Source organism: Pseudorasbora parva, chromosome 7 (genome assembly GCF_024679245.1).
Source record: "Pseudorasbora parva isolate DD20220531a chromosome 7, ASM2467924v1, whole genome shotgun sequence".
Taxonomy (NCBI): domain Eukaryota; kingdom Metazoa; phylum Chordata; class Actinopteri; order Cypriniformes; family Gobionidae; genus Pseudorasbora; species Pseudorasbora parva.
The window spans coordinates 26,746,382-26,772,494 of record NC_090178.1 but is presented as its reverse complement, the minus strand read 5'-3'; the positions used below and the strand labels follow the sequence as shown (position 1 = coordinate 26,772,494).

Genomic DNA, 26,113 nt, shown 5'->3' with positions numbered 1-26,113 from the left:
GAGAGTATTTATCATCGCTGGCACTTCTGCCTATAAATATCTATAGCGTTGTTCATCATGTAGGGCTCCCGTCCAACGCTACATTAATGTATATTGATTTTCCTGCCGCTGCCTCATTGGATTTGTTCTTTCTGAATACTTTTTATTTACTTCAACTGGTCTTCGGAATATTAATAAGACTCTTCTATTCCGTATGGCTATTTTCGCCTTCAGAATTAATTTATTTTCTTCTCGCTGCCTATTTAATTTGAACCAGTTAAGATGCGTAATTAGTATTTCAATCTTTCTTTCAATCCTCTCTTCCTCCCTCCCGCCTGTAGCTCTCTTTCTCTCTCGCGCTGTCTCCCTCCCTCTTCCGCACTCTATTTCTCACTCGCACAAATTCTACATGTATCTGTCGCTACGGCAACCAATGCTTTTCCCCACTTCCAGGCGCTCAGCCTCTCTCCCACTCCCTTCTTCAGTGGCACGAGGTAGGCATGTGAGTCGATATCTGTCTTGAGAGTGTGAATCTGCGTGTTTTCAAGTGTGAGTAGGTGTATTTTTGAGTGTTGCCTGGAAGTCGGAGTGTGCCGTGAATCTGGGTGCAGATGTGGAGTTTTGTTTGATGGCTCGGGATGAGGCTTAACGTAGGGAAAGCATCCACAGGTGTGTTCGCACGCATTTGTGAGTTTGCGTTTTTCTGTTGATCTTGTGCTACAGTGTGTGATTTGGTTCTTGATGATCTGCATGTGTGTGTTTTATTTGTGTTGTCTACAGCCATCTGTTCATGGTCTTTTAGTCAGTGTCAAGACTGAAACATCCCCCTTTCCAGCTCACTATCTCCTCTCATCCTTCTCTGTCATTCTCATTTAAGAGATGATCGGAGCAGCGAGGAGCCAGTGAACAGGCAGAAGCGATGGAGCGATGGTAAGCGCCGAACAGACTGTTTTGGTTGCACTGTGCTCTCAGATTTGACCAATTAGTTTCCTGCAGTCCGTTGGGTTGCATCAGCTTCTGCTTTAAGTCTCTTTCCATCTGTGCGCGGTTCGCGCCACTCAGTTATGTGTTTTTTTCCGATCTCTAGCTTTTCCTTTTCAATCCCTCCTTCCGTCTTTTCGTTGCTTTGTCTCTCCTTCCCCTCCAGCTCCATCTCTCCCCACACTGGATTCATTCCCCTTTGGACCTTCCTGCTGGTCACTGTCATTTTTTGCACTGCCACCGGTGACACAGATGACAGGAAGTGGGAGGAGTTGGGTGAAATGCAGATGCCAGTCACTGCGCAGGCCAGCACCACCCAGCTTTGGGCTGTGGACTGGGGTCCCACGCAGCCCCTGGAGGACGAAACCCATCATGTCCTGTCCAGCCTGGAGACGGATAGTCTGAGGGTGACCACATCTGAGGACTGGACTCATCATCGGAGTGCGCCCACCAATCAAACGCAACGCCCAACTACGGGAGAGAAGGACAAGATAGAGACAGAGGAGCCGGACACCAAGGAAGGTTGGTATCCGTGAAATTAGTTCTTTATCTGAGAGCTGCATTGCCAACAGGGATCTGGGCTCATGCTGGTTCCTCAAAGTAGCAAATCTGCGCTTGAAGAGAGCTTAGATTTCTCTCCCATTGAGCAGAAGGCAGGCATAAATCCAATCAATACAATTTTACCTGATTATTACACTCTGCCCACTCTTTTCGCCCCCACATTCCTCTCCTGTAACGGCTTTCTTCACGTTCTTCTTTCTTTTTATTACTTTGGGTTGTGGGACATTTGGAATTTAATTCGAAAAGACTTTTGAAATTACAGTTTAATTATTGAATTTGAATTGAGGTAGCAAACAGGAGCGAATTTACTTTTGGGCATTTGGTGAATGCTTTTATCATTAACAATTTACAATGCATTGAGGGCGCACATATGCTATATTAAGTTCATGCACTGGCTGAGAATTTAAACCATAACCTCGGCCTTGCAATCACCATGCTTCATTCTTTGAGGAGTGTATTGTTAATTGTAAATCAAATTAGAACCTAAGATGTTTCAGGAATAAAATTCATACATCTGCTTTTAGGTGTAGTTTATGAGTTCATGACATCATGCACACAACACACTTTCAGAGTAGAGTATATTAATATTTGATGCTTGAAATTCCATCAAAAGAAATATGTATTTGATTTAATTATCTATACATAATGTATGTATAATTATAATATATTTAATTCAATTACAAATATAATGCAACTAAATTGTATTTATTTATTTAGCTATTTATATATTTATCCAATATCGAAGGGAGATTTATTTATATTTATTTCCAGAATGGAATTTTATCCCAAAGTCTTTAAAATGGCACCAATGATATTTTATTGCCAAAAATTTTGTGGAGGCAAATGTAAATATTTAGGAATCCATCAATAAAAATCCACAATTGTTGGACACGTCTCTGAACGTTGGAAGAGAACATCTCCCTTTCCATGTGTTTTTTTTTGTTTTTTTTTGTGTACCTGTTTTTCTAGCTCATTGTGTGACTGTGTTGAATTTCTTTGGATTGCAGTTCCCCATGTCCTCTTCCATTCATTTCAATTCCACACGAATTGAAAGGGAGCCAATTCTTCTGTTTTATGGGTCACTCCGTCTGATTATTCTTTTCCTGTGCCATTTCTTTCTTCAGTGGACCCACAGTTTTATGTGACGGTGACAATTTCATCTGTGCTGATTCTCTCTGCGGTCATCATATCTGCCAAACTCTGGTGAGACGTTTCAACACTCCTCTGCTAGCACGATTCTGTCATACATCCCCTGAGACAGCTTGCTCCCGTGTGTGTGTGTATATGTGTGTGTATGTGTGTGTGCACGTGTGTTTGTTTGTGCGAGTGACTGAACAGTCAGTGTGTCATAATGGGTTCACACAACAGATTTCCACAAACTTTCAGTCGATGGTTCTGCTGTACAGTTTCAGTAAGACTTCCCTGCAGAACTGTTCAAAATGTCATCTATGGATATTCTAACTGCAGACACTAACAGTGTGGACACCTTACAGTGTTTTATTGTGCTGGTTTAATTAGAAATGTAGCCCGGAGCGTCGGGGGCCATCAGGCACAGGAATGCATTTGTACTTACTCGGACGGCAGCATTCAATCGCATAGATGATCATTAAAATGATATAGTGAGCTGAGGAATGGCCCATATCATCCTGAGAGTAACTATAAACACGGCGTGACAGGTTATGAGTGTGATTTATTACTACCTGTCTTAGTTTATGCTAGAATGTTCCCTTTGCTGAATTCAGAAGCATTGAAACGTGTCAAAAACTTCAGCTAATGCACTCGCATGGCAATTCGTAACTAGTTTATGAATTTTTGGCTAATTTTCGTATGGTCTGAATAGGCCCAAAATATACTTCGGCCAGGGTAGCCTATGCGTCTATTGTGCAACATGACATCAATTTGGTCAAACAGTGTTATATGCATAAATAATTGTTTTATTGCTCATAAAATTAAGCAGACACATTTCAGATATTGTACACTGGAGTACTTTCTAGTGTACATGCTTGTGTCGATGTGGGTACTTTGTAAGGCTGTGCGTTTGGCACGCTTCTGTCGCCAGCAACAATGCAGGTGACAATAGGATATAGAGATATATAGAGTTCATAAAAAAAAAAAAATACTGTGATAAAACATTTCAGTTTGCAATATCTGGCAGAATAACAGACTGTTTTTGAACACCTTAAAGAACTGGAAGCAGATGACATCGGAAGTCTCGCACATTTAAGTTAATGGCCGCACCGCTTTATGCATTAAAGTCGGCATGTAACGAAGTTGTGGTAAGATTTTTCTTCTTTATATCCGTAGGCGTAGGCTAATTTGCGGGTGGGACGGGTGAGACGTAACCACCACTTGCCAAGGTCATATGTAAAAAGAAACAACTCCGTTTGTTTTTTTGTGTTAAATAAGTGGCGATCTAGTGATGAAATTTGTTGTTGTTGTTTTTTGTCAGGGCTCCTTGCCGCTGATATCAGTTCTCGCTTGGCCCTCGTGCTAAGTCTTCACTAAGAGCACTTTAAACTATCGCTTAACACTGTTGCAGAGACTCTTTATTCATTTAGGCGAAATCACAAAACAAAATGCACACGTCCCTGCTCTTGATATAGAATCGCTTATGAACACTTTTGGTTTTAATGAGAAAAAAAACGATGAGGGTACATATAGACATATTAGTAATATAATCAAATTTCAAATTTATTCAAATTTCTACCACTATACCATTACACAAATGCGAATCTATATATTTTTACACTGAGGTTAAGAACCCCGGGACTAACGGTATTAGGCTATAGATTTAAGTGATATAGAAACTATCATGTCAAACATGACTACAGTGTCCATAAATTTAACTTGTTTACTATTGGAATTGATTTCTGGATATTGTAATGTTTTTTTTTTTTTGTGCAATTTTTATTGCACATACAATTGTATAACACTCACCCCACTCCATCTGTCCCACCCACTTTTTTCTCACCCAACACAGTTACACCTAGGGCTGTGTATTGCCAAGACTCTGGCGATACAATACGTATCACGATACAGGGGTTACGATACGATATATTGGAATATATTGCGATATTGTAAGAAAGGCAATATATTGCGATATTTCGTTTTTGTGTGTTTTTGTTTTTAATAATTTAAAAGAATAAAGAACACAACAATAAGCCTAAAACACGAGACAAAGTATTTTAATTAATTGATACAGTATAATTTACATCACTAATCATATGCATTGTGCAATCTAAGTAAAGGGAAATGTAAAGTGACTGCAGGATTCTTTATATATGTTTTAAAGGTTCACAGTATAGCAGTGGCTATTTAACAACAGGAAGTGCAGTCTATTTCATGACTGAATGACTGTTTGTTTTAAACACAGCAGCCCCGATCACACAGAACGCGTTTTTGCAGCGAGAAGCCTTTTTTGAATGGATTTCGGTTGGCAGAGAGCGTTATGCGCGCTGCTTATGCAAACTCAGTTTCACCTGGCTAGCGCTTCTCCGGCTCCGCGTCAGTTATACGTTCTGAGATAACACTGCCATCTAGCGGTTGGGTGTTATAAAGTCTGTGGTTTAAACCGAACACAAAGCCACGAATCTTGGATGTAAATAAATAAATAAATATCGATACAGCGTTTTTGAGAATCGATACAGTATCGCCAAACATAATATCGCGATATTCACGTGTATCGATATTTTCTTACACCCCTAGTTACACCACTGCCTATATTAGAGCAAAACGGATTCTCAAACAAGAAAAAAATATAGGGTGGGATTTGATTTTGTCCATCTGTAATTGATTGGATCGCACCCAGATAGCAAATGACATTTGGCCCAGTTGTGGGCCACTTACTGAATGGAATGACTCATGCATGCAGTGTGACTCATGTATGCAGTGCGACTATGGCTCATGGCTAAGTTCTGGCAGCGGCAAAGGTCACATGGGCCACACACAGCAAGCCACAACACGCACTAAAACCTGCTTGATGTGTGTGGCCCAGATATGGTCCATATGACCTTTGCCTCTGGCAGAACTGAGCCATATGTGCCATAATTTGCCCAGATAAGGCCTGCATGTATGCTTTCTGGGAATTTGTTTGCAATTTCATGTCTGGGCAAGGCAATTTTGTTAATGGTAAGTTTAAAAATGACTAGGTTGATACTTTGCTTAAATACTATATGGGTATGCTTTAGAGTTTTGGTTAGGAGTGGACCTTCATGATTATATAAAAAAAATAGATCACATCAGGTTTCAGCCAATCACATACTTTATTTCCGCTGTGTAAAGCAATGGTGCAGGTATTACAAATCTGTATCGCACTGTTTGAGAGCTTGTTTGTAAGATCGTTAAAACGGTCACATTGCGAACTCCCGACAGGTTTGTGTTAACGTGAGCCGCCGCTCACGTAGAAGATCAGACCGGCGCTCATCTGAGCGAGCCGAGGGCGATTTTATTGCATACACAAGCTTCATCTCTGCAATTAATCTCTGTACGCCGCACACTTTCCTTGACAGACACCCTCGCGCTCATTTAACAACCCCCAGCCCTCCGCCCGTCATCCCATCAGAGCAGAGGTGGAGTGAACTCACTCCTGAGTCACTGCAGATAAGACTGTGTGTCGGTGTGGGGTATTAATATTACATGGGGCGTCACACAGAGAGTCTGCGACACTTTGTCTTCCTCATGGTTGCTGGACAAATATGATTTTAACTGAATATTTCAGCATCTCTCTCATTCGCATACTTTAATTTCCCCTGCTCTGGTTCCCCCCCAACCTCCATGCTGAAGGCAGTCTATTAAATTAAGCCAGTGAGTGAATGAACTTTCCTGTCAGTGTCACTTAAGTGTTTGCCTTCTTTTCCTTTCTACTCTTTAATCTCACTTTTCACGCCTCTTTCAGTGTCTACATTCTCGATTCGTTCACTGGCTGTCGTCCTAATCTCTCTCTCTCTGTCTTTCATTCAGTTACGACCGCAGTCTCTCCCAGCGTCCTCCACCTCTCTCCCTCGCCATCCCTCGTTCCATAGCTCAGGAGGACAGCAGGCAGACACTGCACAGCACTCCATCCTTCTCCGACAGAGAGAGGTAGTGTGCGTATGTCTGTGAGCCTGAGACAGGGCGCCAAGACTGGTTTAATTGTACTTTGTGTGTGTGTGTGTGTGTGTGTGTGTGTGTGTGTGTGTGTGTGTGTGTGTGTGTGTGTGTGGAGAAGGGTCTGACTGCAGAGCTACAGTTTTACCCCAACCACAGTTTTACCACAGCAGTTCTGACCGCGCATGCACATTGCGTTGTTATGTCTTTGTGATGCATGTTACGGCAGTGGAAGGGAATACAACTACAATTTTAATTTTTATTCATTTATTGTAATTGCACTTGTTTGATTTTATAGTTTTTAGTTAGTGATCAACTGTAATGGTAAAATAACTAAATGTTTAAAATGTAAATTGTAAATGTAATAAATAAATGTAAAATTAAATTTGTTTCTTGGTTGTCTCCAACAAATTAATAATATGCTCACACTTTCAGCCTGTTTAAAAGTATGTTTTATTTGTGTTCAAGTTTATGCATTTACCCCAGGCAGAATTAATCAACTCGAGGAATTATTTATCTTGACTTTAGACTAATAATTTAATAATTATAAAAACCTTTGAAATTGAGTTTTTTTTTTTTTTATACCAGGCATTGAAAATACATTGTCTGTTTATTATACCAGGCTGTTCGTTTTTGGAGAAAAAAAACGTAAAGGAAATATTTAAAGGTGCCCTAGAATGAATTGAAACAATATGTTAAATTATTCTCTGATATCTACATAGAGGGTATGTGGTTTATTTATGGGCAAAAATTGTCTAGATATGGTTTTACAGGTCCATTTACAACCCTATAAATTGTCCCTAGGATGTAATGCTCTGTTTTTGCCTTATTTGGAAGAGTCATGAATATTAATGTTGAGCTCTGCTCTGATTTGCTTATTTCAGCCGTTCAAAGCTCACAGCACAGCAGTTCAGCTGTTCAGCGAAGTGGTTTGTGAGTCCTAACAGAACACAGTCCGACTGAATGACACTTAGAGAAGAAAATCACAAATGGAGATTGCTAAAATGCAGCTTACTTGTTTATTGGTGTTTTCAGATCATCCGCGCGCGAGAAAGAGCTCACGTGCTTGCGGTTGCCAGATTCAGTAATTTAAATCCCCCAAACAGAGCTTTTCTGTGAAAAGAACACATATACTATCCTGTGTTACCTTCACATGTCCAATCTGGCAACCATATGCAAGCGAGCTCTCTCTTGCGGACGGATGATTTGAAAACACCAATAAACAAGTAAGCTGCATTTTATCAATCTCCATTTGAAATGTTCTGCTTAAAGTGTCATTCAGTCTACATTTTAGACTTGTCTTTTTTCTTCAACGATATTGCATGTTTATATAACGTTAGTCTCAATGTAGGCTATGCAATGACTGTGATGTAACTTTACTCTTAATACAAGCATGCAAAAACATCATAGGCCTACTTCAGTTCTTAAAAATATAAATATATAACTTATATTTTCACAAAATGAATAGCCTTGTCAAATGACTGACGTTTTAACTTATGCGGTGGAAAAGGTGACGTTTGCTAGAAGGATCGAGTGAACGATCTAAGCACGTATCTATGGTTGTATTTTGTAATACAAAATAATATTACCTTTGTCTTTAGACACACTATTTAGTTGTATATGGTACTTGGAGTTTCCTATTGTTACTGTACTAGCATTGCGTCATCTAGACAATGCGGTCTCTCAAAGAAACTTTCAATTTAATCAGAAATTGATTAAACAGCTAGTTTAAGTGGATAAATCACTACTTACTGCTTGCAGGAATATAGTTGCCCCTTTCTTCAGTTTAAGACGCTGAGTGAAGCTTGCTTGAAATGGGCTGAACAAACGAATGATTTTGAATTAAATTGTTGTGGTATCTGATAATAAACCTCAACCATGACTGTTGACATATGAAAAGTCCTCACGTCCCCTGCACAGCCTATGTGTCCATGATCTGCCGTTTTTGCTATCCTCGAGTGTCTTGAGTTCCACCTGACAATGAACATGTTTGGACAAATGCAAATGTTGGGGGCATGCATATAAATGATCCCCAACGCTTGCGTCACGGTTGGACTTATGCTGAGAATCACTTATTTTTTCATGGTGTTTTCTTGCACGATATTTACATATGAAGGAGGAGGAAATGGTGTTTGAGACTCACAGTATGTGATGTCCATGTACTGAACTCTTATTATTTCACTATGGCAAGGTTAATTAAATTTTTCATTCTAGGGCACCTTTAAGTGTTCATGACAGCATTGTTTTATATCAGTAAAGGAGCCTGAAGGCCTCCGGGCAGATGCAAAAAAAATAACAGCATAACATAATCAATATAGTTTTAGGACAGAATTGAGATTTAAAAATCAAATGTATCAGCGTGAAATCGCTGTAGTGAAATGACGCATGCGCGGGCAAAACCGCTGTAGTGAAACTGCACATGCGCAGGGAAAACCGCAGCTGGGGTTAAACTGCAGCTCTGCAGACAGATATTATTGGAGAGAGAGAGAGAGAGATTGTGTGTGTGTGTGTGTGTGTGTGTGTGTGTGTGTGTGTGTGTGTGTGTGTGTGTGTGTGTGTGTGTGTGTGCGAGAGAGAGAGAGAGAGAGAGAGAGAGAGAGAGAGAGAGAGAGAGAGAGAGAGAGAGAGAGAGAGAGAGAGGTTATACTGTGTGGTTATATTTTCTTCTATTTTCTTTATTATTACCATCAATTATTATTATTTATGTACATATGTATTATTATTTATATATGTTATTCGCTTTGGCAATATTGTATTTTTACATTCATGCCAATAAAGCAATCTTCAATTTAATTGAATTGAGACTAACAAAGGTAATAAAAAAAACATTCCTAAAAAACAAAAGTAAGGGACTACTATATTTCACTGATTTGTTCATTTAAAATCATGTCGGTGTCTGTGGATCCTTGTCAAAGTTTTCAAAAAGTATTCAAAGCAGAGAAAAAGTCTCGTTGGGACAAAGACTAAAATGATTATGATAAATGTGTGCGTAGGTCTATATGTGACCCGTGATGGCAAAATGAGTCGGAATGCGCACGGGCTAATTTCGAGCTATAGTGAAACATGAGTTTATTAAGCCCTCGTCTAGGGACTCCAATGCTACGAATAGCAATTAAACATATTAATTATGTGTACGTTTTCTGAGAGGAGTTGGCCCTACCTTTGTTCATGAAAACTGCTGTTTACCTCTGCTCGCTTCTGGACGACTGCTCCTTACTCTCAGCACTAGTTTAGCATGGAATATTCATAACGAATTCTCGATGGCATGAGTCTGGAAAAAATGAAATGTAATTTTTTACACTCATGCTGATGTAAAGAAAACGATCTTACTGAAGATGGCGCGCGATCGCTTTTTAGGCCTACAGGCTACACAGAATGACAGTAGCCTATTTCAAAATATTTGTCTTGGCGAGTAGGCTACGCTACTATTCATGCAAACACTATCTGTTATGTCTAAATTAATGTTTGGTTGTATCATAGAAAAAAGTATATATTATGGTATGATATAGGTTTTTAAAAAAAATATATTTTTAAAATCTGATTCTAACAAATTAGAAGAATATATATATATATATATATATATATATATATATATATATATATATATATATATATATATATATATATATATATATATATATATATATATATATGTGTGTGTGTGTATATATATATATGTGTGTGTGTATATATATATATGTGTGTGTGTATATATATATATATGTGTGTGTGTGTGTGTGTATATATATATATATATATATATATATATATATATATATATATATATATATATATATATATATAATATACTTTTTTACATTTTTTTTTGGAAAATAGGCTCATTGCGACTCATTTTGCCAGTGCGGTTCACATAGAGGTAAAAAATGTGTGTATTGTGAATTATTATATTGTTAGGTAGCCTGACAAGCCAGACCCACATCAAGAAGTTTGGTCTGGAAACTCACCATAGACAGGGCTCAATCCGAGGGGCGGGATAAACGGTTGTCTTTCAAACTACTTCTGCTCGTGATAGGATAGCGCTACACAAACCAGAGCAATGAAGGTGAAGCAGAGCTTGTTGATAGATTAAACATTTACCGTATCTGGTCGGCTAAACTCCGAACACATCTTCCCTTTTTAAGAATGACTTCAGTGCCGTTCTTTGTTCTTTTCTCAGAGAAAAGCTTAACTCCAAGTCTTCCAGAGTCGCAGTCAAAGCTGATTTGAAAGACCGCCGTTCGCCAGTTTCTGTGTTTACTAGAAGCACGCAAACGCAACTCGGCCGTCGTCATTATGGCCCCGCCCGCCGACTCTATACACGATGTGATTGGCCCGGCAAGAGTGAGGGGAATACAGCTCAGAAGGTGTTCTTTAGCTTAGTTCCTAGACCAGGGGTTTTCAAACTTTACGATGCCAAGGACCCCCAAATATGATGCAACTTTATGGGGGACCCCCTTAAAGGTCCCGTTCTTCGTGTGTTTTCGAAGCTTTGATTATGTTTACAGTGTGCAATATAACATGAGTTCATGTTTCGCGTGTAAAAAAACACAGTAGGCTATTTTTCACACAATTTATTTAGCCTCTCTGTCCTAAAAACAGCCTGATGATGATTCCTTGTTCTATGAAGTGTCTCCTTCAGAAACATGTAACGAGTTCTGATTGGGCCAGCGCTTCCCGTGTTGTGATTGGACAGCAGCTTAGCGCACTTTGCCCGGAAAGGTCCCGCCTCTTACCATAACGGGGAGATGAAAGCACTGAATGCTCTTCTCCACGTGGGAGAGCAACAAAACCACGCCCCCTTTTTTGCGTGTTCTTGTGGGCGGAGGGTTAGTCAACAAACGGTTCTAGTGACTTCATTCAAGCAAGGAAGTGCAGGGCTGTAGTCCAAACCAGCCGATCGCTGTAGGCTTTGAAAGGGAACTTCTGTTAAATAAAATATCTCGCTTGGCATTGAACTTTGAGCTTTATAATTTTACAGGTATTATTTAACAGCAAGATTTCACACTAATCAAAGTTTGAAAGATGGAATCGCAAAGAACAGGACCTTTAAATCCTTCTATATATTTTTATGTATGAAAAAACATTTAAACTGTTAGATAAATAGTATGGATGACATTTTAAATACAACATTGTTTCCAAATTTAAATTGGATATTCTTAATGTTGGACGTATAAACCTGAAGAAGGTGTTCAAATAAAAATTACTTGTATAAGCAACTTTCACAATAAAAATGTACTGGTAAGCAGCTTGCGTACCACATTAAGAATTCTGCTCTATGAACCCAGTGAGCATGATAAAGGGGACTATAGTGAGAAAATTCACTAGCAAGATACAAAGCAAACGTATACAATTCTGAAAGATTTGTATATGGCAAACAAGGTGAGAAATGTTTAGAAATGAAACAGTTAGATTGGTCAGTAGACTTTATCCATTTTTGCTTTATCTTTTAATTATCTAACATTTTTCTGGGGACCCCTTAGAACCTTCTGGAGGACCCCTGGTGGAGGACCCCAGTTTGAAAACTCCTGTCCTAGACGACACTTGCAGGCAGATTAAATTAGCTGCCGCTAGGGTCTAGATTTCTAGGCTAATTGTTAGGCTAAATACAAATAAATTAAGATAACATTTATATAGCCTATCATAAAATATAATAAGTATTAGATTACATTTTTATTAATCCATGAACTTGTTTAATGGAAACCTAAGTGGAAAATGTAAGTGGCCTATTTTAACTTTTACTGTACTTACTGGCGTATTTTGTTGGAAATAAAAAAAGAAAAATAAATAAATAAATATTAAGAATACATTAATATATTTTTCCTAAACTCCTTTGGTGAAAAACTTAATTTCCCACATATATTGTTATATATATATATATATATATATATATATATATATATATATATATATATATATATATATATATATATATATATATATAAAAGATAATAGCTCATTTTTATTATATATATAATAATTCTTTCAGGAACTAAAACATGCATGTTTATTTTTATTTTAGTTCTTACCATTCATACAACTGAATGCGCTGATGTGGTTTAAAACTCATTATTTAATGATTAAAATAGATTTCTATCTTTGTTTTGTTAGTATCTATTTTAATTGAAAAATGCATATACCCTGTATATCATCATGGCTGATTCTGTGAGTAAATAAGTGTTGTTAGATCAGTGGTGATGACTTGCTATACAAACAGCCAGTTAGGCATTGTTGTGGATGTTTTCTTCAATGGTTGTGAATATTTCAACAGGAGAGAAGCAGAGAGAGCGTGCCATCCATGAAATCAGACTCCTTCCTGCTGCTCTGTGCATTTCAGAATTAATCTCACACTGGATAATAGAGTGAGACCCTTATTAATTTCATTTGCCGTCTCTTTCTTCATCTCTTTACCCCTCGCTGCAGGATACCAGTGGTCAATCTTTGAAGAGCTGACTGTTCTGAGCATGATAATCAAATCCCGTGGGCATGACACAGACTTTGGTGCGAACACATGGGCAAACCATCCGAATGTACATAAAATGCAGATCGACACATTTATGGATATATGGATGAATCCATCGGTTTGGACACTCTGATGGAGACTGTGAGGTTTTGTGGTCCAATGGCTCTTCGTTTCTGACTGTACCTCTTTCTTCCAGTGCCGTTTGTACAGTATTATACTCATTAGCTCAACGCAGCCATTCACAAGGGCTCGGGAATGCTATGTCCTCTACCATAAAAACAATCATTAGCTTCTGATCTTGGAATAAGCTGTGATGTATGTAGTTATTCATTTAGTAACCGGCGTGACATGCTTGCAGTGGCCTATCTCTCATGCATACAAAGGTTACAGCTGCCTACCGCTGCCTTTATCGCACTTTGTGTAGCATTTATTCGGGCTTAATGAATGACTGCAGTTATTTTGAAGAGTTAAATATAATTCACATCATCTGTTTATAGTGTTCTGTTTCATTTGGCTCTTTGTCTCATGGCAACAGCGACCACAGTGACGTCAGCTGATAAAAACAGATATCTGAAAACACCTCTGCAGTGTTATACCTTATAATTTACACTTATTATCCGACGGACGTTTTCATAATTCTGGCTCAACATCTTTCGAGATGTTTGTGAAACTTAAGTAATTCTGTTCCAAGTGTGTTGTTATGCTTATTATTAGCATTATACTTCTAAATCATGGCCATAGATCTCTTCTCGGTGAGTTCTTGATTAGAGATGTAATAAAACAGTCTTTTTGGTTAGCAAAGAGCTAGCAGCACACACCAAACTGACTGATGTGTGTGATATTTCGTGTTTTGATGAGTTTATGGAAAGCACAATTTAAGACATATATAAAGACAAACTGAAAAACAAGCTTGGGGCTTCCATGGCATATTTAGTTTGGAAAGCAATTAAAAAAACATGCAAGTTTGTTTGATGTCTTGCTACGCTAACAACCAATGGCTAGTGAGGCAGCTTGGGTTTTTTTTTTTTATATTTATGAACCGCAACTATCAGGAGGGTTTGGGTTTTCAGACGGTTGAAACTTTTTAAAATCAGCTGTTATCTGTGTGAATTGCTACCGATTTTACTTCCGTATTTTGACATTTTATGTATGATCAAGGAGTCTGGCTCTCCAGAATGGAGCCAGACAAAGTGGCTAAAGCAGCGTGTGAATAGCTATCTGTCTACTGGCTAACATTATCCAATAGAGTGCATCTGTGTCCTCCCGCTTTTTCAGTGGGCTCAATTACGCCTACCTAAGTATTTTTACCATTCATTTTTCCCATAGGGATTTGAACCAAACCAATCAGCTTTGAGGTAAATACAGCATTACAAACTTGGATTTGATGATAAAGTGAAAATTTGAAAACCACTTCATTCTTATTGGATTTATTGAGGCAAAGAACTACAATCCATGAAACTTTGTAAATGGCATAAACCCACTAATAAATTATGGAAGCGTTAAAAATGTTCAAACAATATATTTTAAGTTTAAAATATATATATGTTTATTCATGTTATGCTTACAAATATTTAAGTACTCTGAGAGCATAGGGAGTGATTTGCTTGTTGTGACTGATTAGTTAAATTGTTTGTACAGCATCATGGGTAATGTAGTTTTTCCACCATGTATTCCGGTGTTAAGCATGATAAAAAAACGAAAAAAAAAACTTCCATAATGTGGACCAATGGGTTCAACAGAAGCATGTACGATCGATTAACCTCATAGTTCAAATTAGGTCTGTATAAGTTATCGTTAATAATCAGTTCCCCTATGGAGAAACTGAATGGTATTTTTTACTTCTGAAACCTGGCTGTTGTTCTCTATAGGCTGTGCTAAGTGAGTAAGGGATGTCATCGTACAAGGAAAGTAATTTCAGAGGAAGAGCCAGATTTTTACAAAATTTTTCCTTTAAAATATGCACTGATAGTTCACAATATGAACAAGAACAAAACATGATTAGTTTTGATTTATATTGATACACAATGACTTTAAACCAGATGAATTGTTCTTTTAAGCTGTATTTTTAAGGAAATCATAATCACTCCCTCTCAGATAACCATGTAACTCATGAAAAAACAACAACTAAATGACTAAAGGGAGAGAATAAGAAACTAATGTGCCATTATAGTTTATGGGCACAGCAGATTGAATTCTCAAATTTTCACATCATGCACAAGAAGCTACACTATGTGAGATATGTTTGGAGGTTTCACCTCATTTATGTAGCACTGCCTTAAATATGTGGTTCATTGTACTGTGAAGTCAATAAAAAGCCATCTCTGGTGTTTTAAAACGTGTTTCTCTGGCATGTTTTTTCAAAGGACTGCCTAAACGACAGTGACTCATGCAATCACGCACGCCAAACAGTCAGGCCAAAGGGACACCGCGAGGATTCATTAGCCACTGCGCAGCAACAAAACACCGGGGCACAAAGATACTTCACACGTTCACTTCAGACGCACACATGCTGCATGTAAGCTGCAAGAGTTCACAGCTCCCATCTGCTCAGAGCTGAGACTGAGAAACAGTGAACCTCCGTCACGCTGACTGAAATTAACACCACTATTTATAGAGAGAAAGAGAAGAGGGTGTGTGCGTAAAAAAGGCTCATGGATTTTGAGGTGGATGGATTTTTACAGTCAGAAAGAGAGATGAGGCAGGGGTTAATGTAAAAGTAGATCATCACTCTCAGCTTTTTATTGTTCTCCTAATTTCTGAGTGGCTACCACAAGTTAATCGCTTCCATTACAGACCATTATGCAGGACAGAGAGAGAAACATTGCTTTAGTCAGGATTTATGGCTGGATAAAGGGCATTAGGCATAACACACTGGTGGGAAGAGTGTATGTGCTGAGAGAGATAGAGAAAGAGAGGAAACCGGGATGTTATTTCAAGGCTCCGACATTAAAGTGTGGCTAATTAATGTCATGACCTCTTAACAGACATGCCCCCATTGAGACGAAACATTTAGCGGCACTTAACATTAGAAGAAGGGAAACATGAAAGCCAGAGACTACACAGGGCGACAGATGGGTATCATTTATTCATTGGCTTCATCAATTTACATCCAGATTTAATAACAAACAAAACAAACACGCAAAGGAAAAGGAGTATGAGTCAAATTAAGTGACATTTACAGCACACACGCAACCCAGCGTTGTGTAAAAGTTGTATTTGTGTTAGACTACGATGATGGTCTGTGACTGAGAAGTGGCATTGAGAAGATCGGTTGGTTCATCCGTCTATCCAAGCAAGCAGTCTGTGAGTGGGTTACTGAATATTGAGATTAATTAGACTTTGACCAAATCTTTCCGCTCCCTCGAAGCCTGAAAAACGCCAAATTGTTCAGGTGAGAATTTGACATTATAATGATACATAATAATAATGATATATAAATGATTTTCCTTGTGAATATAGATATTTGAATATGAATTTTGTGGCCCCATTTACATCCATGTTAAATGCCTTAAAAAAAAGTACATGGACATCTTAACTTATACACAAACTGTTTTATACAAAACATCCCTTTACTCCTAATTTTCCTAATATTATTTTAATAATCACATAATTATTATTGGAAAGTAAGCAGCTGCCCACAGACTAGGAATAGTCCTGAAATGTTAATGACGAGTCTCCACTGAGATGCCTATAAAGCCTTGGACTCAGATTAATCTGTGTCAGACCGGCCCTGAATAAATTATACCTCTTCTTAAGTGACATTCTTCAGTGACAAGGAAAAAGCAGTGGTGATCAAAAGCCTCCCTCTCTTTCCAGAGCACATCCTGACACGAGATTTCCAAACCAGGACAGAGACAATTTTAAACTCATTGGGGCTTAATTAGGACTATAAGCCTTTGGGTGATTTCTTACACATCACACTTAACTAAAGGCAGGAAGCAGTACATAAGCGCACTGAAAAGGCGTGCAAAACATTCATAAATCAAATTCTGTGTGCTAAAAAATGTCATTAGTAAATATAAACTTCCTGAGTGTTGTGATTTATGTGTGTTCAGTAGTTTTAATATCAAAAAACTGCACAGGGCTTCTTTAATATAAACCAGTGTGGTGTTTTATAGAGGTACATTATGAATATACTTATAGATTTGAAGAAAACTAAGATTAACTGGAGGGAATTCTAAGACTCTAAACCCTAAAATACAATTAACTTACCCTTTGACCTTTGAACTCTTTTTTCCTGGTTGCCGTGGTTCCTGGGAGGAGGCAGGGTCTCTTGGCTCAGCCGGCTGGTCTGCATCCTGATTAGATGCTGCTCCAGCAGGTGCGGGGCCAGATGATGGGGAAGCAGAACTTGCCTTGAGGGTTTTCTGTAGGTTTGATACCTAATTAAAGAGGCGAGGAAAAAAATGTCACTGAATCCTGGAGTTGTTAATAAGTCAAAAAAAAAAAAAACTCTTTAAACATACAAGAAAATGAGGTTGTTCCATATGCTATACATGCAACTAAAACATATTGTAAATCAGCTTAATACTGTGCAGCATACACGCTATACACTGCATATTATAAAAATATAAAATATATGTATAAGGGTGTGTGTGATACAGTAAGCATTATGTCATAAATACTTCAAACTACTATAGTATGCTATATTATCACTACTGTAACCAATGTGTAAAAATGTTTAATCATAAACCGATCACATGCTATATACTTCAGCAACAGTAAGAGTTATTTGGTATTTTGAATTTAGACTTAATAAACTGTTTAATTTTACTTATCAAACAGGTAAACATAAAACAGCCTTGATATGTAGGTCGGTGAAGTGATGCTTTTTTAAATCTATTAATTATTTCAAAATACATTAAAAATAGAAATCATACACACAATGACTTGAATAAACCTCTTCTAAGATCAACATGTTCTAGATTCCTGATATGACATTCATTTTGATATTTTAGGGGAGCTTAAAGTAAAAAATGTCAGGCTGATGCAACTGTCCTGAAATCATAATGAAGAAAAAAGCCTCACAAAAAAATTATGAATTTTACAGTTAGTAGTTTTGCATAATGTTTTACTATTTATAGAAAATGTATATATTTTATTTTATGTATTATTTAAAATTCTAACTATAAATTATTAACAAAAACTATTGACAAAACATTTTCTTTTAAGAACTATAATAGTCAAAGTAAAAAAATAAAATAAAAATATGATCTGGAAAATAATAATAAAATATGTACACTTACATGTACCCAAAATGTGTTTACTTTTTACTTGATGTTTACATCACATGACATTTTAGGGTCATTTAATTGAAAATTACAAAAAATATTACTAACCCACACGAATACATTTCTAAGATCTTGGTAAACGTGTTTTATACTAGATTCTTAAAAAATAAATAATACAAAATAAATCTATTATAGACTATCTTACATTAGTGTCCAGAATTGATGTCTGGAGGGGATATTAAACCATCAAAATATGAGGAAAATATTTTATGTATTTTTTAACAAATCACTAAACTTGGTTAGGGTATTTACCTGACAAATATATTTGGCAAAACAGGCAAACTTCAGCTACAGAATTTACTATGCAAAATAAATGAATAATAATAAAAAAAAGCTCACAGAAAAAGCATACATTGATTACAACATAAGTTATTAATATTTTGTTGAATCTCTCGTCTTGCATGTTCTCATTATTTCTTTGTATGACAGCCTGTCCACACAATTTGTCAAGTTTCATTGCTTTATCACAAATAAAACAATTGACTCAAAGCACAACTACATAATTTATTAACAAAATCTTTAACAAATTGAAATACTATTTGAATAAAGTATTATTGAATAAAGTGAATTGTCCTAGGCCAGACATAACTTTTGGCCACTACTGTATGTCACTAAGGGTGGGTGAAGATTCACATACAAACCTCTGTTTCCACTTGAACTTTGACCTTGAGCTGGCTTTCTCTGTACTGATTAGCTCTTGACACCTGCTCCTCAATGCCACACAGAACTGCTTCACAACCTGCACACCTGAGAGATGCAGACAGACAGAATATTTAACATCAACATGTAAGGCTTTTTTTTTCATCAGCAACAGCATTCATCACGCACCCTACTGACACAAACACAAATGAACACTTACCACTCCTGCAGTGTGTTGGCAATGTTGGGTAATTCATTGGGGCCCAGGTCTCGACCTATGCTGCAATCTACCTCGACCTGTTGGTTCCTCTGGTCGAGTTTCCCGTGGATAATGTCACTGTAAACAGCCTCAATCAGCAGGTCTTCCAGCTCACGCACATTCTTTAGCTCTAACTGCTGGAGCAGTAGTGAATACGGCAGACACTATTGAGAGTAACAACAGAACAAAGAGGTTTGTTTGCTTTGTTTCTTATGAATAGTATGCTCTGGGGTGAAAATTCTGTCATTAATTATTTGTCCTCATGCCGTTCCAGACCCGTAAGACCTCCATTCATCTTCGGAACACAAATGAAGATATTTTTGTTTAAATCCGATGGCTCAGAAAGGCCCCCATTGACACCAATGTCATTTCCTCTCTCAAGACCCATAAAAGGCACTAAAGACCCATCTCACTACAGTGGTTCTACAATAATTTTATGAAGTGACGAGAATAGTTTTTGTATGCAAAAAAACCCCCTAAATAACAACTTATAAAGTGATGGCCGATTTCAAAACACTGCTTCCTGAAGCTTCGGAGGGTTATGAATCAAAGTATCAAATCAGCAGTTTGGATTGCCAAAGTCACGTGATTTCAGCAATTTGGTGGTTTGACACACAAACTGAACCGGTGAATCGATTCGCTGATTCATAATGCTCAGTAGTGTTTTGCAAACGGCCTTCACTATATTAAGTTATTAAGGTTTTTTGCACACAAAAACTATTCTCGGCGCTTCATTAAATTATTGTAGAGCCACTGTAATGAGATGGGCTTTGTAACGACGTCTTCAGTGCCTTTTATGGGTCTTGAGAGAGGAAATGACATTGGTGTCAATGAAGGCCCGTCTGAGCCATCAGATTTCAACAAAAATATCTTCATTTGTGTTCAGAAGATGAACAAAGGCCTTACGGGTCTGGAACGGTGAATAATTAATGACAGAATTTTCATTTTTTGGGTGAAATAACCCTTTAAAAATTTCAATTTACCCTAGTAACACAACAGAGGCTTGATAAGTGAACATCAATCATGTAAGTCAACAGCATTAATAACTTATACTATTAACATCTGTGCCGTTTATAGCAGATACAAAATGCTAGAATGAATAAGAATGGTCAATACTGATTGTTTGTTTAACAAACCCTGAGCTGAGAATGGAGGAATCACTACCTTTAGATTGGAGGCCAGGCTGATGATTGACAGGTGACGGAGTTTGTTCTTCTGGGCGGGTGTGAGTTCAGGAAGTGAGGCTGCCCTCTCTGAATGGCACACACATTAAATTAACATAAATTATAACCAAGCACACAGCCAGGAGGAAAACAACTGATTACATTAAAGCCCTGGTAAAATCTGCCACAGAACATGGGCCAGAGACCCCCGCTTCCCTCTCACAGAAGTTAACTTATTTAGCAAGGCAAAGGGCATCATATACAGTCTCATTCTGAGTCAGAGCAGGGAATAAACCCACTGCCTCAGGGGGCCAATATCTGGTCAGATCATTTGTTGTCATGGTTACCTTTGTAGTCGCAGTAGGTTCCATACGCAAAAAGATTGAGAAGCTGGTACACTGGAGCATGGGGACCCGTCTCCAGCTATAGAGAGGGAAAGAAGTACAGAAAAAGATTGATATGATAGAGTGTTGAAGTATTTTGTGTTTAGCACTAGCAGATAAGCAATTTAGTTCAGCTCTGTAGGAATGGCAGTGCAGTACATAAGTACTCTGGGAGCTCTGTGCAATATATTGCAGAGATGCTTGCATGTAATGCAATACTGATGACATATGTTGACATGCCAGTTTGTTTTATTACAGCACTTTTAGAAAACATCCATATAATAATATATACTATAATAAATATATACATTATATATATACATACCGTACAAATGTTTGTGGTCTTAATCATTTTATTTAGCAATTAAATTGATTAAAAAGACTAGTGACAGTTAAGAATAATATATTAAGGATTAATATTTCAAATAAATGCTTGTGGCGAGGTATTTGAGCGAGAGACGTGGGAGGAGCGTGCGAGACCTGTACGTGATTGAAGATGAGCATCTCTCGAGTCATCTCATGAGGGAGCTCGGACGCATATAAGGACAAGCGACACCAGTGAAGGAAGAGAGAACCAGGCCTGGATTTTTATGTTATGGTTTTGTTTATGTTTTATTATGTGTGTGCGGGCAATTGTCTGTGAGGGGCTGCCCCCGTTACTTTTGCTTTGTTTATTTATTTGACTAAAGTCTTTTAAAATGTTTGCCGGGTTCCCGCCTCCTTCCCATATGAACAAACTACATTACAATGCTGATTTTTTCCTAAAAACTTTCTATTCATCATAGAATCCTGAAAAAATATATCAGTTTCCATAAAAATTAAGCGGCACAAGTGTTTTTAAACATTGATGATAATATGGAATTCAATAATAATAAATGTTTTTTGTGCAACAAATTAAAATGATTTCTGAATGATCATGTGACACTGAAGACTGGAGGAATGATACTGAATATTCAGCTTTGATCGCAGGATTAATTGCACTTCGAAATACATACAAATAGAAAACATTTTAAATTGTAATAATATTGCATGATTTCTGTAAAAAAACTTTTAAACAACAGTTTAAACATCTTGGTAAACATAAAAGACTTCAAAAACAAACCCCAAACATTTAAACAGTAGTATAAAATAACCTATTTAATATAATGCAATTAGTCCTGTAAATTCTAATAATCACATCCAAAATAAAAGTTTGTGTTTGTTTATATATATATATAATATTATATTTACGTGTGTGTGTACTGTGTCTAATTATGTATACCGTATTTTAATATACTACATTAACATATTACATATATGTAATATATTTCTTTCATGACAACTATCAGGAAGGTTTTTTTAGCATGGTAATGGATATGACAATTTTAATGTATTGAATAGAATAGATCAGTGGAAAATAGATCTGCTACGCTGCTAGCTGAATTGCTGCTGGCTGCTGTTGATTTTTTCTGTTGTTGTAGGTTACTGATTATTATTATTGCTGCTGCTGCAGAGCAAGCACAGTAACTTGCTTCTGCCAATTCATACACATACATGCTGCTGCTGCACAAATAGCATCTTTCAAAATTATCCCATAGGAGATATATCCAGGTGGAGTTGAGGAAGGTGGAGTGCACTGAAAACTGCTATAGAAGCTGTGTCTCATTTCGTTAAATTTCGAAGGCTGCGTCCTCCGGAGGACACGTCCTGTGTAGGTTGCAGTATACGAAGTGTCCTCAATCAGAATTAAACGAGACGTCCTTCGTAGGACACACAGGCAGGAAGTATCACGTTCTATGCCAACACATTCAGCCTCGTTGCTCTCTCACGCCAGTTTATATGAATGAAAATTATTTATAACTTGAAAATTACTATGAAATGTTTCTTGTCTTGACAGCAATGTACTGTTCTAAACGTTTAAAAAGCACTAAAGCATTGTAATCCTGTTAACCACAACTATCTGTTTGAGGTAATAGATCTTAAGAAGAAAAACAAGCTTGAACTTACATTTTAAACACCACACCTACGCTCGCATGTATATCTGGCAGCGGTGCAGTTTTTTCATATAATATAAAAAATATATATGACGGTTGTTAACGGCAACGCAAAGAATTATGGGTTATCTCCAGCCGTGAAGGCTACACCTCATGCACACTCCGAAATCCTGTGAAAGAAGGACGCATTCGAAGGCCGCATTTGGAGTGTCCTACTCACTTTTTTTTAAATGAGACAGCCTCATGACGTATGCACCCTTCGAATGCGACCTCCGGAGGACGCAGCCTTCTGAAATGAGACACAGCTAGAGAATATTAACCTGCCACTTAAATGTTAAAAAGCAAGCTCATTGGCTGCAGATGCAACATGGACCAATCAGACTTGCCAAGTAGTTAATGATGTATTATCATCAGCTTGCGTTATGGACCCATCAAGCCTGCGCAATCTAGAGTTTCATGACAGAACTAGGCATTAATATATATAAATATTTTATATATAAACAACACATTTCACATAAATACATTTATGCATATGTGTGTGTATTTATATACATAATAATTATACATATTATGTAAACACAAACATTTATTACAGAGGCGATTGATCGCAATTAATTGATTTTACGACACTAAATGTAACATAAATATCTACATAAATGCATACTGACATGAAATATGTATTGTGGATGAAAAAAAAATTGGAATTGCGACTGGTTGCTTAGATTAAATATAAATCCGATTTCAAACCATAATTTTTTTTTTATATGCATCAAGATTTAAATAATAAAATGCCATGTGGTTTTCAGGGTAACGTGATTTATCAAGTACAACCTGTTCCTGGATCAACATTCCAATCAAGCAATTATATTTGAGGGATGGGCTCACAGTTTATGTAAAATGTCGGTTTACAAACCAGGATTAGGTGCTTCTAAATCGTCATTATTCATCTATCATTTCCCTCTGGAATTTTAATTTATTTCCCCAGAAATAAAATACATAAATCCCTCGGGATATGAGGGGAGGAAGCACAATCATTTGAATATACTCCCGGGTTTCTACTGATACAAAGCTATATGCTAAATTGCTGAAGTAACCACAATTATTTGCTGAGGTTATGGGTAGGGTTAGGTTTAGGGTTAAGAATTTACTTTTAAAAAGGAATGTTGCTCCAGGTTTAGGAACATCTTACTTGGCAAAATCACAGTGACCTTGGTTTTCAAGACCATAATATGCTCATCTAATTTGAATGAGATATGCAAAAAAACAAGGATTTGGTTTCAGACTGCATGGCAAAGCACATCAGGGAAGAAAACACTTGAGCATAAAGTTAATCCCCATAACATTAAAGATGACACACAAGTGCTGCCATTTAAAATAATTATGTTTGGCACAGCATTCATATAAAGTCTAATTGAAATCGATTTTTTCAGCACAGATATTCCTCACCTCACGGACGTTGGGCAGTTCTAGTATATCTGAGAAAACATAGAGGCCTGGGGTTTCCAGTATAGAGCCGATGGCCTGGGCCAGAGCTGAACCTGAGAGAGACAGCAGCTGATCCACCTCCATCTGACAGGACAGAAAGAGAGTTTAAACAACCATATCAAAGGTTGAGGTAGATCATTAAAGCTAAAGAAAGTTTGTGTTTCATAAATTGAGACGACTGTGTTCAGACTTCTTAAAGGCAAGAGCTGTCCCTATTAAATCTGTACCAGCAAGCCTCAATAACTCAAGTACAATAAACCTGTTTTATTGGGATTGTTAAATGGCTGTTGATCCACAGCAATATGCTTTCGACGACACTTTGATGCAGGGACTTAACAAGACAGGTGGCTCGCGATAAAAATAACTACATTTTCAGGGTGATGTTATGCATGGTGCACTTTCATGATGATTAAAACAAGCCTGCCAAGTGCACTGAGAGATAACATCTCTGAGACAGCCAAGAAAAGGCGCATTTAAACGCACTTGACACAATAAGATTATTTAGGAGACTAAAAATGACAAATAAAACAATGCATGTAGTATTACAACATTTCTGAAAACAAGCATAGTAGTGTAGAAATGTGTGAATCGTGTTCCCCGATAAAGTCGCTAGGTTTCAGCACATGAAAACATTCTTTAACCTTAGATATATTTTGTTCAATTTGGCCTAAACGCATTCTGTGTTGTGTAATACTCATAAACATAATAAACCAGTCAGCTCGTGCTCAGTGTTGAGCACCCGGTATGAAGCACATCAACACAGCAGCAGCTAGGCCTTGCCGTTGTTAAACTAATGTCGTACATAAGCACGCAGCGTTGCATACTTAACCAAGCATGCTCAAATGTATAATATTAACGTGCGATCACATTTCGCGTGCTGAAACGTGCCGACAAGACGATATATTTACCTTTTTTATAAAGACTGAGGTTGTTTGTGTCAACTGTGGTGCTGCTACTTCCATTAGCAAGCGTGCTACGACATGAAAACGTGCACTCTGATTGGCGGAGAGGCAGAAGGGAGGGCGTGACCGCAGAGCGATTACGAGAGTGAGCGGTCAAACATCGCCACCGTGTGGTCACGGGAATTATAGCTTTTTAGGAAGTCTTCTAAGGAAAGTCAAATCGATAGCTATAATAATAATAATAATAATAATAATAATAATAATAATAATAATAATAATAATAATAATAATAATAATAATAATAATAATAATAATAATAATAATAATAATAATAATAATAATAATAATAATAATACATATTTTTTAAATGGATACTAATATAAATATAATTAAAAACATAACAACAATTATTTTTTAATTTATTTTCAACTAAAAACATAATAACAACATTTATTTTTCATACTCATAAAAATATAATAACATTCATATTACATTTCTTCACAAAACCAATAGCTATGAGGCATAAAACATTTACATAATTCATCTTATTCATGCATCACCACATTATCACATCAGTTCCATCAGCTGACTAGTCATGTATCTGTTGAGAAGCTGTGTGAAAACACTGAATATCTTAAAAAATACCATAACTGTTGTGTATTGACATTGCATTATCTTGTGTTGAATTATGTCTCATATTAAATTCTGCTTTTGCTCAAACAATTCAACAATCTTTACTGTTTGGTTTTCCCTGTTGAGAAGCAGCTAACCACCCGTAGATGGTTTTATCTGGTTTTATCGCCTGACCAAGCTGGAAGACCAGATGAGACCAGCAAACAAGCTTGTTTGATTGTGTAATACTTTTTTTGCTTTGGTGCTTTGGGAAAGGGGGTGAGGATGAGTGGAAAAAACATTATTGTGCAATGTCAAATTAAATACACAAACTACACTG

The 26,113-nt window shown here is 37.2% G+C and overlaps 2 protein-coding genes across 6 annotated transcripts; one reads left to right on the top strand and one right to left on the bottom strand.

Annotated features, from left to right (window-relative positions):
- Positions 1–110: 110 nt before the first annotated feature.
- On the top strand, positions 111–15,405 carry pianp (PILR alpha associated neural protein). 5 transcript variants are annotated; one of them, XM_067448835.1, is made up of 6 exons: positions 111–481; positions 857–909; positions 1,127–1,482; positions 2,646–2,724; positions 6,481–6,600; positions 13,027–15,405. In XM_067448835.1, the coding sequence occupies exons 2-6, from the start codon at positions 899–901 to the stop codon at positions 13,046–13,048; spliced, it is 588 nt and encodes a 195-aa protein (XP_067304936.1). In that variant the 5' UTR covers positions 111–481; positions 857–898; the 3' UTR covers positions 13,049–15,405. The 5 variants fall into 5 exon arrangements, with proteins under 5 accessions (XP_067304936.1, XP_067304938.1, XP_067304934.1 ...); XM_067448833.1 differs by having other exon boundaries at positions 254–473; XM_067448834.1 differs by lacking the exon at positions 111–481 and adding an exon at positions 488–648.
- A 727-nt stretch (positions 15,406–16,132) lies between these two features.
- On the bottom strand, positions 16,133–25,305 carry cops7a (COP9 constitutive photomorphogenic homolog subunit 7A). Its single transcript, XM_067448832.1, has 8 exons — positions 25,168–25,305; positions 24,221–24,343; positions 20,766–20,841; positions 20,420–20,508; positions 19,217–19,419; positions 18,999–19,104; positions 17,279–17,448; positions 16,133–16,434 (listed from the first exon to the last, which is right to left on the bottom strand). The coding sequence occupies exons 1-8, from the start codon at positions 25,219–25,221 to the stop codon at positions 16,395–16,397; spliced, it is 861 nt and encodes a 286-aa protein (XP_067304933.1). The 5' UTR covers positions 25,222–25,305; the 3' UTR covers positions 16,133–16,394.
- Positions 25,306–26,113: the final 808 nt, after the last annotated feature.

Excerpts from the sequence above, each read along its gene's own strand:
- cops7a (XM_067448832.1), bottom strand. The coding sequence starts at position 25,221 with ATGGAAGTAGCAGCACCACAGTTGACACAAACAACCTCAGTCTTTATA. Across the intron at positions 20,509-20,765 it reads AACCTACTGCGACTACAAAG|AGAGGGCAGCCTCACTTCCT; the intron begins GTAACCATGACA and ends TGTGCCATTCAG. Across the intron at positions 19,420-20,419 it reads GCCTGGCCTCCAATCTAAAG|TGTCTGCCGTATTCACTACT; the intron begins GTAGTGATTCCT and ends TACTCTCAATAG.
- pianp (XM_067448835.1), top strand. Across the intron at positions 2,725-6,480 it reads ATCATATCTGCCAAACTCTG|TTACGACCGCAGTCTCTCCC; the intron begins GTGAGACGTTTC and ends TCTTTCATTCAG. Across the intron at positions 6,601-13,026 it reads TCCTTCTCCGACAGAGAGAG|GATACCAGTGGTCAATCTTT; the intron begins GTAGTGTGCGTA and ends CCCTCGCTGCAG.